Raw genomic sequence first — 14,122 nt, 5'->3', positions numbered from 1 at the left:
ATACCACAAGGGCCCTCAGCCATTGGAAATGAAACGGTGTAGTGTGCAGGGCTACCCTCTGCTACCACTGACATGCCCGCATTCATACAGTCTTACACATGAGGGGACCTGCCTTAGCAGCAGAAAGCCCAACACAAAGCAGTGTGACTCAGCCTTATTCAGTGCCTTATTCAGTCCTTGTTTAGATGCTCTCATCAGCCCAAACTCTGCTACCAGAGCAGCCACTGTGAAACCACTTCATGGCTGAGACTGTAGAACATCTGAGTGTGAATGACAAAGGCTGTTGCCGTGGGAACCCCCTCCAGATGATTCGCTTGCTTTCCGAGACGTCTGCTGCAGCCCTGAAAACAATGACTTCCACGGGCCCTGGCCCCCCGTCGCCGTCCTCCCGGGCCCTTCCTGTCTTGCGTCGCGCCCGCAACCGTACGACGGTCTTCCCTCCGACCCTACTGCATCTGAACCACACAGCGAGGGAGCGAGCACCTCCACCTGTGCTGCTGACTCCGTCTCCCTGGATCCCTCTCCCTGTCTTTCTCTCCTTTTCTCTGTCTTATTCTGTATCACTTCCTCATTCACTCCATCCTCTTAACTCTATCTCCAGTGCACATTGCACAGGTCTTCGTTTCATTTCAATCCTTCTAACCCAAAAATGGCTCTCCTGCTGACCTTTTGACCCTATCCCGTCCTGCCCCCCTCCCCCACCCCCCCCAGAGCATGGCCTCAGGCACGTATCCTGCCTCCACACCGGCTCTATTTGGCACACATATAAGCAAACAGCCCCAATCCAAGTAAACAACTCTGCAGCCAGGCTGCCAGAGTCACAGGGATGTATGTTGACTCGGGTGGGGTACGGGGCACAGTGGAGGTACAAAGGGGATCAGGGAGATCCAACAGCTTCTGCAAGATGCGCTAATAGCACCAGTTACAACTGCGACCGGAGAGACATTCGGGTGAAGGAGTGTGGGGCCATGGAAACACAGGGCAGCATGTCTAAAGCTGCGTTTTAACTGAACATGAAGCAAAATTTCCCTTCCCTTCGTTTGATAGCTTGCCTGAAAAATGAACAAGCGAATTTCACGCCACATCACAGCAAGCATTTTTGATTACACCAACGCTGCTAGCAAGTTTGATTTGAGATTTCTGGAAAGGGCGCATGGCTTCTAGCCCAACTTGAAGATGACTGGCTTTCGCCAGGTGAAATTTTTCGCAGCACTTGAGCTCAATGCAAAGTTATGGCTAAGGCTAAGGTTACAGCTAAGTTAGGACCACCAGCAGATTCTGCACAGTCTTCTGTGCAATCATGTGTGTTTCTTTTTATTCATATAAATCAAAGTATGATTCAGTTATGTAAAAACATACAGTGCATTTATCAATAACTACATATGAAACACAACAAGGGAAAGTATTCATATCACATGAAATGGTAAAAAAATTAAAATTGTATTTTGCATGTCATATATAAAATATAATGAATATGACAGAAAATACAGATTAAGATTTCAAGAAATAAAATATTTTTTTCAAGGGGAACAAGGACAATCAAATCACATGAATAAAATTCAAACTGGAAGGACATCATGAAATAGTAATAACCACCCGCTACTGTTTGTTTCAATAATGAATAGATCAGTCAATCATTCAATCAATTCATCAACCTGTCAATCAATCAAAATTGATCCCTCAAAATGCTTTATTACAATTGCATTACCACAAAATGATGGATAGGCTGTGCTTTCCAGAGAAAAAAAAAACAAAGCCAACTGAGAAAACTTTCTCCAACCCAAGGAAACCTGACTAGTCAGCCAAACCTGACTAGGCACCTTTTATATATATTTAACTAATTGTTCTTGATAAATTGTTATTGTTGTTGTTGTTGTTGCTGCTGTTGTTAAAGGTTCATTTATTGTTAACCTCAGCTTCATCAAATTTAATCAATTAATCCTACAAGCTATCAAATTATTTTAAAAATTGTTCGTTGCCTTGTTAACTATTATGACATGAGGTTGGGAACATAATGATGGTGGAATATCTTGGACACCCAAATATTTCTTTTGAATGAATGTCACATTGATAAAGTGCTCATGAAATTCATTCTTTCAAAAAAATGGGATTGTGGACCATCTGAATTTACTACAACAAAGACAAACTACATAATAGCATTGTTATGTCAGCCATGGAATAGTTTATGTGTGTGTGTGTATGTGTGTATCACATATCCTACACAGAACAAACATATACGTGTTTGCATGCATGCATGTCCCACATGTGCACATTAAATGTTCAGTAAGTATTCCATTGGCATGTGTGATCTCATTCATTCTGCTACGGTCACAGCTGAAGCATCAGAGCTTTAGTTGCATCCACAAAACTGCCCACACAAAAGCTATTCTGATAATGTCACTCGTAAAAGGACTATCAAATAAAATGTGATTGATTGGTGGGCAGGCTGACAGACTGGATGGTTGATTCATTGACGGATATATTCATTGATTGTTAGATGTTTGATTGACCAATGGATAGATTTATTGATTTATTGATTGATTGATTAAGATACTGGTCCACTGTTTCTGCATTGTCAGATGAAGCTGTGGCAGGTGATGTCACAGCCAATGACCCATGTGCTGAATAACTTGGGGAGATGTTATTTTGGTCCCTGGCTGGAAAGCACTGTCAAAGTGTAATCAGCAGATATGGTTAGCTCGCTGAGCTAAAGACTCAGGTCTGTAGCCAAAGGTAAGGAGTGACTCTCACACCCTCTCCTACGTTACTCAGCTGATACAGTCCCATAACAGCCTGCTCTACACGGGTCTTTATTTGGAAGCTCTGCTTTGCACACCCCTCATACGAAGGCTGTCAGTAATGTATTTCAATGTAACGCTTTATTTAGGAAGAAGAGCACATTGAAGAAATCACACCTTAAGGCAATGTGTTGGACAAACCATGTGACTATTTCCCATGTCCTATAAGGCCCTGCAAAATGTTGTGATTTTGAGGAAGAGTCTGTGATTGCCTTATTATTTTTATATGCACATATTTTTCAGCAAATAGACTGGAATGCAGTTGCCACAAATAGTTAATAAACCAATAGTTAAAAATAGTCAAAAATTAGTTGAGAAGCGAATATTTCATAATGATGGTTTGCCATGAGAGTGGGATTTCAACTCTTGCAAATATTTGTAAATCACTGCCTACTGCAATGATGAAAAACAAATTCTGTTCAGAAATGTTTAACTTTTAGGATTATAACACTGGAGGCTGTCATCTAGGTGAGTAAATATATGTCATCTGAACTGGTGCGTCAAGACTGGCAGAGGCGCTAGTTCTAGCATCCTCAACACAAGGGAGTTCCCCGACGTGGCGAACGTGCGGATCCTTTTTTGCACGCGCAAAACCTCTAGGTGCCTGGGCTTCCTTGAGGAAAGACCCCCTTCCGCTCTGCGCGACTCCCAAACTTACTGTCTTGCCAGACACACACACACACACATACATACGCTGAAGACGTGCTTGTGGACCTGACATCTTGCGCTGGCCAAAAAAGCAATCGGGGCATCTGTAAAAATATTAACCCTGGGGGACTCTGTGGTTCTCAGCTTTGTTGTATGAGCGACATATTAACCCATCCATCACATCCATTCATACATATGTACCTGTTTTCAGAGGGAGCATTTTTCATTTTTGGAGCCATCGTTTTTAGTTTTGTCGTTTTTCAATGAGAATAAAGTCACCCAATGGGAAAAATACTAATGATTCATTCACCAGTACAAGAAGAAAGGAAGACACCTTTTAGTGTTAATAAGTTTTTTTAGGCTACGCCCTTAGTGGAACTATTGTTATTTTAGACAAAGTCTGCCGAAAGGCGTCTCTTCGCAGGAAACTCCAGGAAACTCTTTAGGCAAGCATATGAAGACAATTACATTATATTCATCATAAGCATCGATAGCAGACGGACCGGATAACTATAAACTAACGGTGACCCACAGAAGCTTGGATTGCAATAAATGCGCAACAGACGACTATGGGCGACAGCGCGCGAATCCTGTGAGGGACTATGCAGATTCGTATAAGCGGTGAGTACTGTGCAATAGTCCCGACGTTTTCATCCGATCAAAACTCTTACATCAGGGTTTGAGGTCATTGATTCTCCCCAAGGACGACTTCAGTCAGGGGCTCTCTGCTCTCGCTGTTCTAGAGTCAGTGATTCTGTCCCTGCTTATCAAGTTCAACACGCTTTCGCTGCGGGCGCTGGAGGAAAATATGCCAACAACACGGGCTTGCCAGAAGCGCTAAAGCTAGAAACACACATATCGCCCTGATACGACTGGCCTTTCAAACTCACGCGGCAATCTGCTTTGCTTCAGCATGTGAGAGGACCACAGGGGCGCGTGCCGCGGAAGATCCGTCTGGGCGCTAAAAAAAAGTCCCTTTACAGCGACCTGCCCTGCCAGGCGGTTTACGGGGAATATTTTTGTCATTATCATTTTGCATAGGGGGTTAAAAATGCAGTGCCACTTCGCGGATGTTTCCTCGGTCAGGTGAGTTTTCTTTTTGTGCAGTTCAGGTATTATGACTCAAATGCGCTTTATTAACATTCATGGAATGCACCTATAGTGTTGATGTATGAAATAGCATTACTTTACTTGCAGTATGCGCGCTAGATTTGTAAAATATCGATGCCGGGTGGATGGGTGAACGAGCAGAGAACAGTCTGTCACTACATTGATTTTTGTATTTTGCGTAACTTTGTGCTCAACTCGTGGCCAGCGCAGTCTAAAGATGACATTCTTGTAATGAAATCATTTGAACTCTTTTTGACGAGGTGTGGCAAGTATTTTTGCTACAAATGCCAGTACAAGTGAGTATAAGAACTTTTTAATGCCACGTTCTCAAAATTTCGCATGGTCAGTCTTCCATGCCCACGCCGCACCAGTGGCTGCTGCTCCATGTACAAAATTTGTCAAAATTATAAAAGCATAACCATCGCCTCAGATATCAACCAGTTGGGTTATCTAGAGCAATCCAGAATAATAAAGTTACAGTCCGTGCTAGTGCGTAAAGTGTCCAAGGAATGGAAGCAAAGGTACGCGAAGCAGACAGTAATCCAAACGGTACTCACTGACTGGCAGAAAACATTCTGCGCACAAACTCATCATCACATTTCAATATGTGTAAGTGCGTTTTATTGACCCGGTTTTTTCTGACGTCAAGTCTATGAAGGAGTTTGGGTATTCACTGTCTTATTTGGTATGTTAAACCCCTTCCATAAATTGCATGATTAGTTTAAGTACCTAGGACTTTGTCTAGTGACTATCTATCTATCTATCATTGTGCTTTTTCAATGGGGTTTGTAGTATGGTTCATTCGATTTATCGGACAGCAGCAGCCTGTTAACGGCAATATCCAATTCTTAGTGTGTGATGTGCAGTTCTGCACAATCTGTGGGCCACGTGCACGCCTAGCTTGGAGCAGGTGAGTGGCCCTAAAGTCCAGAAACGTGCACTCCACTCTGACTGGCATGGGGTCAAGCTTCATTTTATTGGCAACGGTGATTTAGTTGCATATTCACAGAACAGAAGAGATGAGAAGCAGAATCATAACTATTGTAGGGGGTCAGAACAGGCTCAATGCCCGGAGAAAATACCCTGTAAGCACCCCCATAGCGCCTGCCCTGGGTCAGAATGTTAACATATCCAACCAAACAGGGTTTTCCAGGTGTCCGACAACAGAATCAGGATCACTACGTCAGGGTAGGTCTGTGTGTCAAGTAGTCTGGAATATGTCAGCCAGTCATTCAAAGGTTTTGGAGAGTTTCCATGGCAACCTGTAAGTCAATCACCAGCATGTGTGGAAGAACTTCAGTTGTTGCATCTGTCTGTATGTATGTATATCTATCCAGCAGTGTGTTTGAACACTGAATGGGCACCTGCAGATGCATATTTGGACACTGAGGGGGTATCTTGGGTGTCTTCATGTTTGGAGACTGCATGGACAGCTGCAGGTGTATGCGTGTTTGGACACACTGAGTGGGCAGGTGGTGTTTTGTCTCTGATTGGCTTGCCCTGGACCATGGTTTTGTTACTGGGAAACCAGTCTGAGAAAGGAGGGGAAAGCCCTGGGTATACTCTGCTCCTGTGCTGATCCAGGACCAACTAATCCTACCACATTTAAACTCCATTAATTTGGGATCAAGGGTCAGTGCATGGGAGCAGACCCTGCAGTAGCTGCCCAAGGTCTGACCCATCAGATACTTGTGCTGTTCCCAAGGGCCCGGCAACAGGAAGTGTTAGTCGCTAGTGGTTTGCCAGCCATGGACAGATTGTGTTCTGATCCTCGCTATCTGCAGTGTTTGCTGCGTGAAACGGTGATACAGCGGAACAGTGGGCTGCGTGTTTCACATCTAATCTGAACTGATACTGTCAGGACAGTCTGTGATTGTATCACACGCTGGTGTTTTTATATAAACCACGGGGTGCAGCTCCCTGCCCAGGGGATGGGCCAGTGCACAGACAAGGACACCAAAGGTGAAAAGGAAAAAAAGTTTGGCAGACTGTCGCTGCCAGGGCACAGCCAACCTGGGGCTGGCGTGGGTCCTGCACTCCAGATTTACTGCAGAGAGTCACCGCTGTACACTGGGCTCCCTCTCTCTCCCTGCCTCCACTGTTACACAACACAGAGCAGTGCTACAGTCAAGTGGCTGTCTCATTAAAAGGCTCAGAGTGCTAGCAGTGTGGTGTTGGCGTAAGGATGAGGTTTAGTAAACCTAAGGTTGCTGGTTTGATTGCCAGGTGGTGTGCTGCTGTTGTCCCCTGGTGTTTTTCCTGTGCTTTACTCGGATTGCTTCAATAAGGTGTATAAATGGATGACATATAAAAAGTGCAAGCAAGGTGGTCAGCAAGGTGGTGAGCGGATCCATCTGATTTGCAGTGGTTGGCTGTGTTGTGCGAAACATTCTACATTGTTGTGTTGTTCTGTGTCGCAGGGTCACTTCATTTTGCTTTCTGCGTTACAGATTGTCCGCATTGCGGATAGCGTCTGCGTTGTGCTCACCATCTGTGTCTCAGCAGTCCTCTGCGTCTTCCCCTACAGGACTTGTATCTGTTCTGCTAATGGTGCTGCAGTGGTCTGGACCAGGCCTGGCCTCCCCTCTCCGGCCCATCTGTGACCCACGGGTCCTGGACCGCTTCATCAAGGAGGCGCGCGACATGGAGTCTGCTGTGGTGAGTGTGAGGGTCTGCGAGACTGTTGGTGTCTCTACTGTATGTGTTGGCTGGCCTGTCACGTCTGAATGTTTTAACAACTGTTTGTTGGTAAAAGAACATGCAATCTTGCCTGGCTGTAATGCATGCACAGTGAACCCTCATACAGAACAGTAACTGACTGCTAGACGCAACGTCAGTGTTCAGTTGTGTGTGTGAGTGCCTGTCTGTCGTTCTGTGTAGCTGTCTGCATGTCTTACTGACAAGTGCTTCTCCTCCTCTGTTTCTCTCCCCTCTCGCTCATTCTCTTTCTCTTTCTCCTCCCTTTTCCCTCTCGTTTTTTTCTCTCTCACTAGCGGAGTTGTAAGGAAGGTTGTGGCATGGTGGAGTCTCTCACAGTCCCTCTAACCAGTGTTGACTTTTCTCTCTGGGAGAAGACAGAGGTGAGCTCAGCTCTGCATTTCACCCCCCTAAAAATAACCGTGTGCTGGGTAACACAGGAGACTCCCCACAGAGCCCCTGTGCTGGCTGAGTCAGTGCTGATGCGAGTCTATGTGAGGGTGCCCTAGTTAGCACAGTGTTCCTGATGTTCCTGCTTCCTGCTCATTCAACAAGAACGGACACACTTATGTTCTGTTGTGTCGGAAGTCACTCTGGATAAGAGCATCTGCTAAATGAATGTAATGTAATGAGATAATGTGTGATGCCGGCGATGTTCTGCAGGTGGGGGAGCGATCACGGGAGGTGCAGGCGGGTCTGTGGCTGCTGGCTCAGGCCTTACGCAGGGCCCGGGCCTCCATTTCCGACGCAGCGCTTTGCGGCCTCGTCGACACCTGCATCAGTAATATCCACAGCATTGGACAGGTGATCCGCAGCCACAGCATAGAGGTAAGCCAAGGGTGGGGCAAAGGGCAAGGCACAGGTCATCAGAGGTCACCAAAAAAATATAACCGCTACAGGTGACAGACACACACACACATATATATGAGGCTATGGGTATGATTCAGCTTTTTAGCTTGTTAGCCATGATTATCGGTAATCGTCCATGTGGCTTGGCTGGCTGGGTGCCAGTTGTTTAGCTGGACTCACTGTAATGGTACACAGAAGCCAGTATGCACACTATGTTCCATATGATGACTTTCCTGCAAACAAACACTGAAATATCTAGGTTATCACAGATACTATCTCAACTTCCATTTGTGTCTCTGGACCCTGCATGCTGCTGAAACTGGAGGGGTATTCTGAGGTAGCGTGAGCAGGCATGCGTCATGTGTATACTGTTTGCAAACTTTGAACTGAGTCTAAAAATGCAATAGGAGTAAAACTGTCACCAACTTCACAGAACTCTCTGAAATTAATGACTTCTGTTCTAATCCTGGTGATTAGAAATCATTTCTTTGAGGAAAACGATAGAAGTTTAATTCTTTCATTTGATTTATTACAAGCTCTTTGCAGAGATGCATTCTTGGAGTTCATCATGGTCTAGTACTTAAGCAAGCTCCTATGTGTCACTGCATGGTTACATGTACATGTACCTGTGCTACTTTATTGGCCATGGCACGTAATATAGTAAAATATTTAATTGAATTAAATATAATATTTAATTAATGATAATACTGTTTCTCTGAATTATTCTGGGTCACAATGGCACATACACTACAGTAACAGCACTGACACTGAGTCCTCCATGCGGCCTCAGTAGCTGCCGTGTTAAAGAGATTCTGGATGTTCAGTGGTAAGTGTGTGGCATGAGGGAAGATGTCACATTCCTACCTGAACATTTTCATGCGAAAGGAAGTTGTTATCCCTGCAGGCTGAGCTCTATGGCAGGGATTCAATCCCAGCCATGTCATCAGCTGAAAATGCCCAGAAGCCCACAGCAGTGAAACTTATTGGCTACATTCTGCTGGGAATAGGGGAGGGTATGTCAGCAGGGTTTGCTCGCCTTGCCGCTTTCAGACACCCTTTAATTTGTCTGACGCCTGCGAGATGCTCAGATAATGTCAGCGGGGTTATCCATCAATGAGGTCCCACTCAGCTGTGTGACTCGCAGTGTGAAAGACAGCCGTTGGCTGCGTGAGAGCATGTTAGGAGGACCACATTCGTCTGGCCTCAGCGTTCCTGTGGGAGTGCAGAGACTGTCGCAGCGAGAGGAGCCTGCTACAGTATGGGACTGGTGATTCCAAAAAAAAAAGGTTCCAGAGGGGAAAAGTGTAAAGAATGTCCCTGTCTGCACCCGCTGCAGCACCCGTGCAGCCTAGCCGCAGCGTCACCCTCGGGGTCAGGAAGTTTCCTGGGCTGCTCTGTGTTACAGGTCAGCAGTGACTCACTGTGTCATCACCGCCCCACATTCTTAGATGGCCGCAGTGATGCATGCTCTGCATCTGCTGAGAAGGTAAAGGCCATCGGCAGGCACTGACTTTCTTGGAAAGAGAGTTATACACACATTTGTAGGCCATTGTTGAGCAACCTGCGCAGGGTTAGGTTACTTATTAACGTCTGATCATTTTTTTATGCTGCCTTTACTCTTCAGGTGTTTTTTTCTGTTTGTCTGCTGCCGGCGGCATTTTTCCCAGAAGCTGGTGCCTTTCAGGGCCATAGAGCTATGTGCCAGAGGGACTGGACAGAGTGGCTGCTGTTGCAAACATTAAACTCACCCATGTTCTAACGGTCACCCCCTTGTCCTCCTGTCACCCCCACCCCCCATTCCAGCAGGACATGCCCCCCCCTACGGCTGCCAGTGCCAGTGGAACCCAGACATGGCAGGTGACTTCGCTGGCAGAGCTGCTCCGCATCCATACCAACTTCCTCCGTGGAAAAGTGCGCCTCCTGCTGTCTGACGCTCCAGCCTGCCAGAGCAGCTGATTACCACTCCCCTGAGTAGCAGCCTGCTGAGTGGATCTCCTCCTTGGGGAAGATCTGACTGGAGCTCCATCAAGCTGGAGCCAGCTGATTGGAGCTTCTCAGAGAAGGGGGTGGGCTGTGGCCCCAATTACTTGAGAGTGATTAACTCCTGTGTGTGGACGTAGAAGGAAGGAACGTGAGGGCAGGATGGCGGCTGATTGGACGAAATGCAGGAAGGCAGGACACTGGCTGGGGTTGGCTGCGCTCACCTGCTTCATCTCACCTGTGGTCCCTGCAGATGGAGCCCCTCACACCTGCATGGGCACTTCCTGGAAGGCTACTGCTGTTCGTTCACTTCATTTATACATTTGTCTTGAAATGCCTTTTTTTTACATGTTTGTGTACATACATATATTTTTACATATATATAATGGTGCCTCAAATAAAGGCCCACATCAAGCTAAAGAGCTATGCACTGAGGAGCAGGTGTCACAGAAACAGAAAGTACATTCAAGCCGTACTTTGGGTGGCAACCCATAGCTTTAAAACCTCTGTTTAAAATACAGTGGAATGACTATTTATCGGCAGTGTGAAGTTTTAGTGACATCACAGTTTTTGTCTACATTGTAAAGGTTCCGTGACATGACTGTGAGATCAAAGCAGACAAACGTGAGAACCAAGAGCTTCAATGATGTTACTCTGACTATTATCTGTGTGTTTGGCTCAAACAGCGCACTCTACAGAGAGTTCCAATAGCAGCAAAAATGTCAGCTGGTTTCCTGAAGAGCTTCACTCTTGCTCTCTGTACATTTTTAATTTCTTCTTTCACATGGAATGTAAAAGGATGCAAATATTTAAGGAAATTTGTACAGTGTTTTGCCTGTTACTTTAGTTGATTGATCCTTTTACCACAGCTTTTTGGTATTTAAAATATATAACATTATTATGCCATAAAAAGAAGCAATGAAAGCATGTCATGGGAATATTTAATCATTTTGATTTTTTTCCATACTTATGGTTGTCCAGCTAAAAGCAGTCCAATGCTGCTTATATCCCTAGGGCCACATATTTCACTGAGCGGTACTCACTGAGCAACCCAACAAGGATTCAAACTCAAAACCCTGTGGTTATGTGAGTCTGGCACTGCTACACAATAGGTTTTCATTTCCCTCAGCTTCACTTCAGCCAGGTTTCCACCAGCGTCCCCACACACCCCCCAAAATACAATCATCTACCCGTCTACATCCCGGAGTACACCCGTCTGCCTGCCTCTCAGCACCCTGCAAGTTGTTTGGATGATGTCACTGGAGTAGCATCCAAACAGCATCCACTTCACTGTGGTGCACTGTGGGACTTGTGGCATGAATAACAGCTATGTGAAAGTGCTTAGATCTAAGGATTGCATTCATCTTGCTCCCACACAAGCGCAAAGGCGATCACAGTGGGAAAATCTTAAGTTGTACCACTGGCTTTTACCAAAGTTGCATGAAAAAGTGCAAAAAAATCATCTTTCATTTTTGAGGTCAAATTTGAAGTGAGAATGAAAAAAGCAGGAAACATAACATTCTTTTTTGATCAATTTTATTCACTTCAACCTTGGATTGGCACAACCACAATGAAGCGCAATATTTACAAATATACATATTTACAACAAAATACATGTACATTCACCTTGTCTGTTCACAGGTACAAAACATGCCTAACAAAAACTTTCATATAGTAGGGCTTCCACAGGAAATGCAGGAAATCTCCTACGGAAATTCCTCCAATATGAACACAAAAGAATAATTATTGACAAACTTTGCTAACGAGAAGAAGTGACACTCTGCACTCAGCAACAGACACACACAGCTGGCTGGTGCTGGCACTGAATGAAAAGTGAGGCTTCATCAACCCCAGGTGGTTCTACTGCATGCTGTCAATGACTGACTCGCATTAGCAAATCAAAGGATCTACTTCTCCACGACAAAACACTATGACTGGCTTAAGTCAATGAGTCACTGATGACACAACATGGCTCCATCTATTTTGGGGTTCAAGAAGTGTCACTCCCCCATCACCATGTTCCAGGAGTACACCACGAGTTTGCAGTGGAATATTAAATACAACAGGTAAAGTAATACAGTGAGGTAACTTTAAATTAAAGAACAAATAACGCACACCCAAAACAGACAAATTTAATCCACAAACTATGATGGGACTGTTCCTATTTTAAAAACTTTACAACTTCAAGGATGCGTTTGTAGAATCTGTGTGTGACGCACTTTCCAGTGGAGCTTAAGCCTCTCAGCTCTCAGTCAGTGTAATGCATCTTGGTCAGGGTGTGGTCTCTCTTGAACAAGTGGGCATGGCAGAGCCGCAGCCAGATGTGGTCATGGTCACTGGGGATCAGGGTAGAACACCTTGATGTGAATGGCCGAGTTGTTACGGGTGCGGGTCACTGGCTCCGCCCCTCCGAGCCCAGCCTCATCGTCTTCAGGCTCCAGGTCATCCACGAGCTCCACGGTGGAAGTGTTGGCGGCGAGCTGCAGCGCCCCCTGGCTGCAGGCCTGCAGCTGCAGGGCGATGTTGATGGCGCGGTTGATGGCCAGGCCCAGGCCGTGCACACAGATCTCCCGCTGCCCACCGCTGTCCAGCAGCTTCTGGCACCGCGCCAGCTGCGCGCGGAAGTCCGTCTTCATGTTGACGTAAACGTCATTGCGCCGCTTTGGAAGTTTCCTGGGCAACCGCTTGCGGAGGGTGAACTCAACGGGGTCCATCTCACTGGCCACACCCTCGGGGATGGTGGCCTGCAGAGTCAGGCTCTTGGGGGCTGGACTGCACTGCTCTGTCATTTCAGAGACTGGCATAAGGGAACAGAGTTACACCAACCAATTAAACAACCAAGCTTTAACAGATACAACACACCTCACAAAAACATTTAGTCCTGCACTTTAAAGACACAGAATCAGCATGCACTCAGGTATATACACATACACATATACAAATATGGTGTGAGACATAGCAATAGGAAACAGGCTTAAAGTTCCCTTTTACAGAGACTTAGAAGGCCCTGTCAGACCAAGCAAGGGCAACAGTGGTGTAGAAAAATTTAAGGTAGGAACAACATTGAGGGATGTCTGACTTTGTGGGGGGATCCATTATAGACACTGAACAATAACTATAAAGCGAACATCTACATTACTAATTAATGTTGCATAAAATACAATTTTATAGCCGCTTTCTGTAGTGTGTTGTGTAGCAAGCTAGTGACTACCGCACAGAATGGGGTTTAACAAAAAAAATGTTACGTTCTCGAGATATCACTTATGAATGTAGCCTTTGTTGCAGCTATTCTACATAGGTAAACTACTCAAAATATCAATGCAGTGGGTGTAGCTGCTTATATCAATATTAGTCTAGTGACAGCTATGCTGGACCTGGCCATCACACGACTGTAGCCTTCATTTCCGTGAAGCGACCCAGCTAGCCATCTGGTGGGCCAAATGTGTTGTTCGGCATTTATTTGCAAACATTAACGACCTACCTTGTTTAAAAGCAAAAATCTGAAGCTGTATAAGCGATGGTAGCAGTTATCAGGCTACACGCCTCGTAGAGGATAGAGGTTCGTCTCCAATATCCTACAGTCGAGGAGCATTCATTCCCAACGGCGCATGGACAACCGGAAGCATATGAGACGTTGCAAATTCATTCTCCCGGAAGCACTCACAAGGACTCTATTTAAAAAGCGTCCATGAACTTGCAAAGCTATACTGCTTGCGTCGGTGACTTGCAAAACGTTGAATTGCACGCGCATTTAAATAATCATATGAGCTATGTACTGATTTAAAAGCACGTGCATTGTTAATTAACTTGAATGTACTACCCCCAGAAACCCCTAGAATAACACTAGTGACACGGCTACCAAGCATTCAGTCCTCCGTTGCAGTACAGTTTGTCTTTCCAAATTTATGGGTGCCGCATGCTTGCATAAAATAAAAGAATGGAGTTGACGCAGTATGGAAAGACGATGTCACATGATAGGGGTCGGGATGTCCCCCCCAAAATGGGAGAACGCCTGTCCGGTTAGGCTCCCCTGTCACATG

General features: G+C 45.6%; 2 protein-coding genes across 2 annotated transcripts; one reads left to right on the top strand and one right to left on the bottom strand.

The window, feature by feature from the left end:
• Nucleotides 1-4,287: 4,287 nt before the first annotated feature.
• Nucleotides 4,288-10,785, top strand: LOC118775504 (erythropoietin-like). The gene is made up of 5 exons (XM_036525457.1): nucleotides 4,288-4,532; nucleotides 7,084-7,214; nucleotides 7,550-7,636; nucleotides 7,917-8,081; nucleotides 9,906-10,785. The coding sequence occupies exons 1-5, from the start codon at nucleotides 4,517-4,519 to the stop codon at nucleotides 10,056-10,058; spliced, it is 552 nt and encodes a 183-aa protein (XP_036381350.1). The 5' UTR covers nucleotides 4,288-4,516; the 3' UTR covers nucleotides 10,059-10,785.
• Nucleotides 10,786-11,683: 898 nt separating this feature from the next.
• Nucleotides 11,684-13,933, bottom strand: pop7 (POP7 homolog, ribonuclease P/MRP subunit). The gene is made up of 2 exons (XM_036524763.1): nucleotides 13,564-13,933; nucleotides 11,684-12,879 (listed from the first exon to the last, which is right to left on the bottom strand). The coding sequence occupies exon 2, from the start codon at nucleotides 12,869-12,871 to the stop codon at nucleotides 12,416-12,418; it is 456 nt and encodes a 151-aa protein (XP_036380656.1). The 5' UTR covers nucleotides 12,872-12,879; nucleotides 13,564-13,933; the 3' UTR covers nucleotides 11,684-12,415.
• Nucleotides 13,934-14,122: the final 189 nt, after the last annotated feature.

This window comes from Megalops cyprinoides, chromosome 3, assembly GCF_013368585.1.
Source record: "Megalops cyprinoides isolate fMegCyp1 chromosome 3, fMegCyp1.pri, whole genome shotgun sequence".
Classification (NCBI taxonomy): domain Eukaryota; kingdom Metazoa; phylum Chordata; class Actinopteri; order Elopiformes; family Megalopidae; genus Megalops; species Megalops cyprinoides.
Note: the sequence above shows the minus strand (reverse complement) of the source record. Positions and strands in the feature narration are given on the sequence as shown.

Excerpts from the sequence above, each read along its gene's own strand:
- LOC118775504 (XM_036525457.1), top strand. Across the intron at positions 7,215-7,549 it reads GCGACATGGAGTCTGCTGTG|CGGAGTTGTAAGGAAGGTTG; the intron begins GTGAGTGTGAGG and ends CTCTCTCACTAG. Across the intron at positions 7,637-7,916 it reads CTCTCTGGGAGAAGACAGAG|GTGGGGGAGCGATCACGGGA; the intron begins GTGAGCTCAGCT and ends GATGTTCTGCAG.
- pop7 (XM_036524763.1), bottom strand. The coding sequence starts at position 12,871 with ATGACAGAGCAGTGCAGTCCAGCCCCCAAGAGCCTGACTCTGCAGGCC.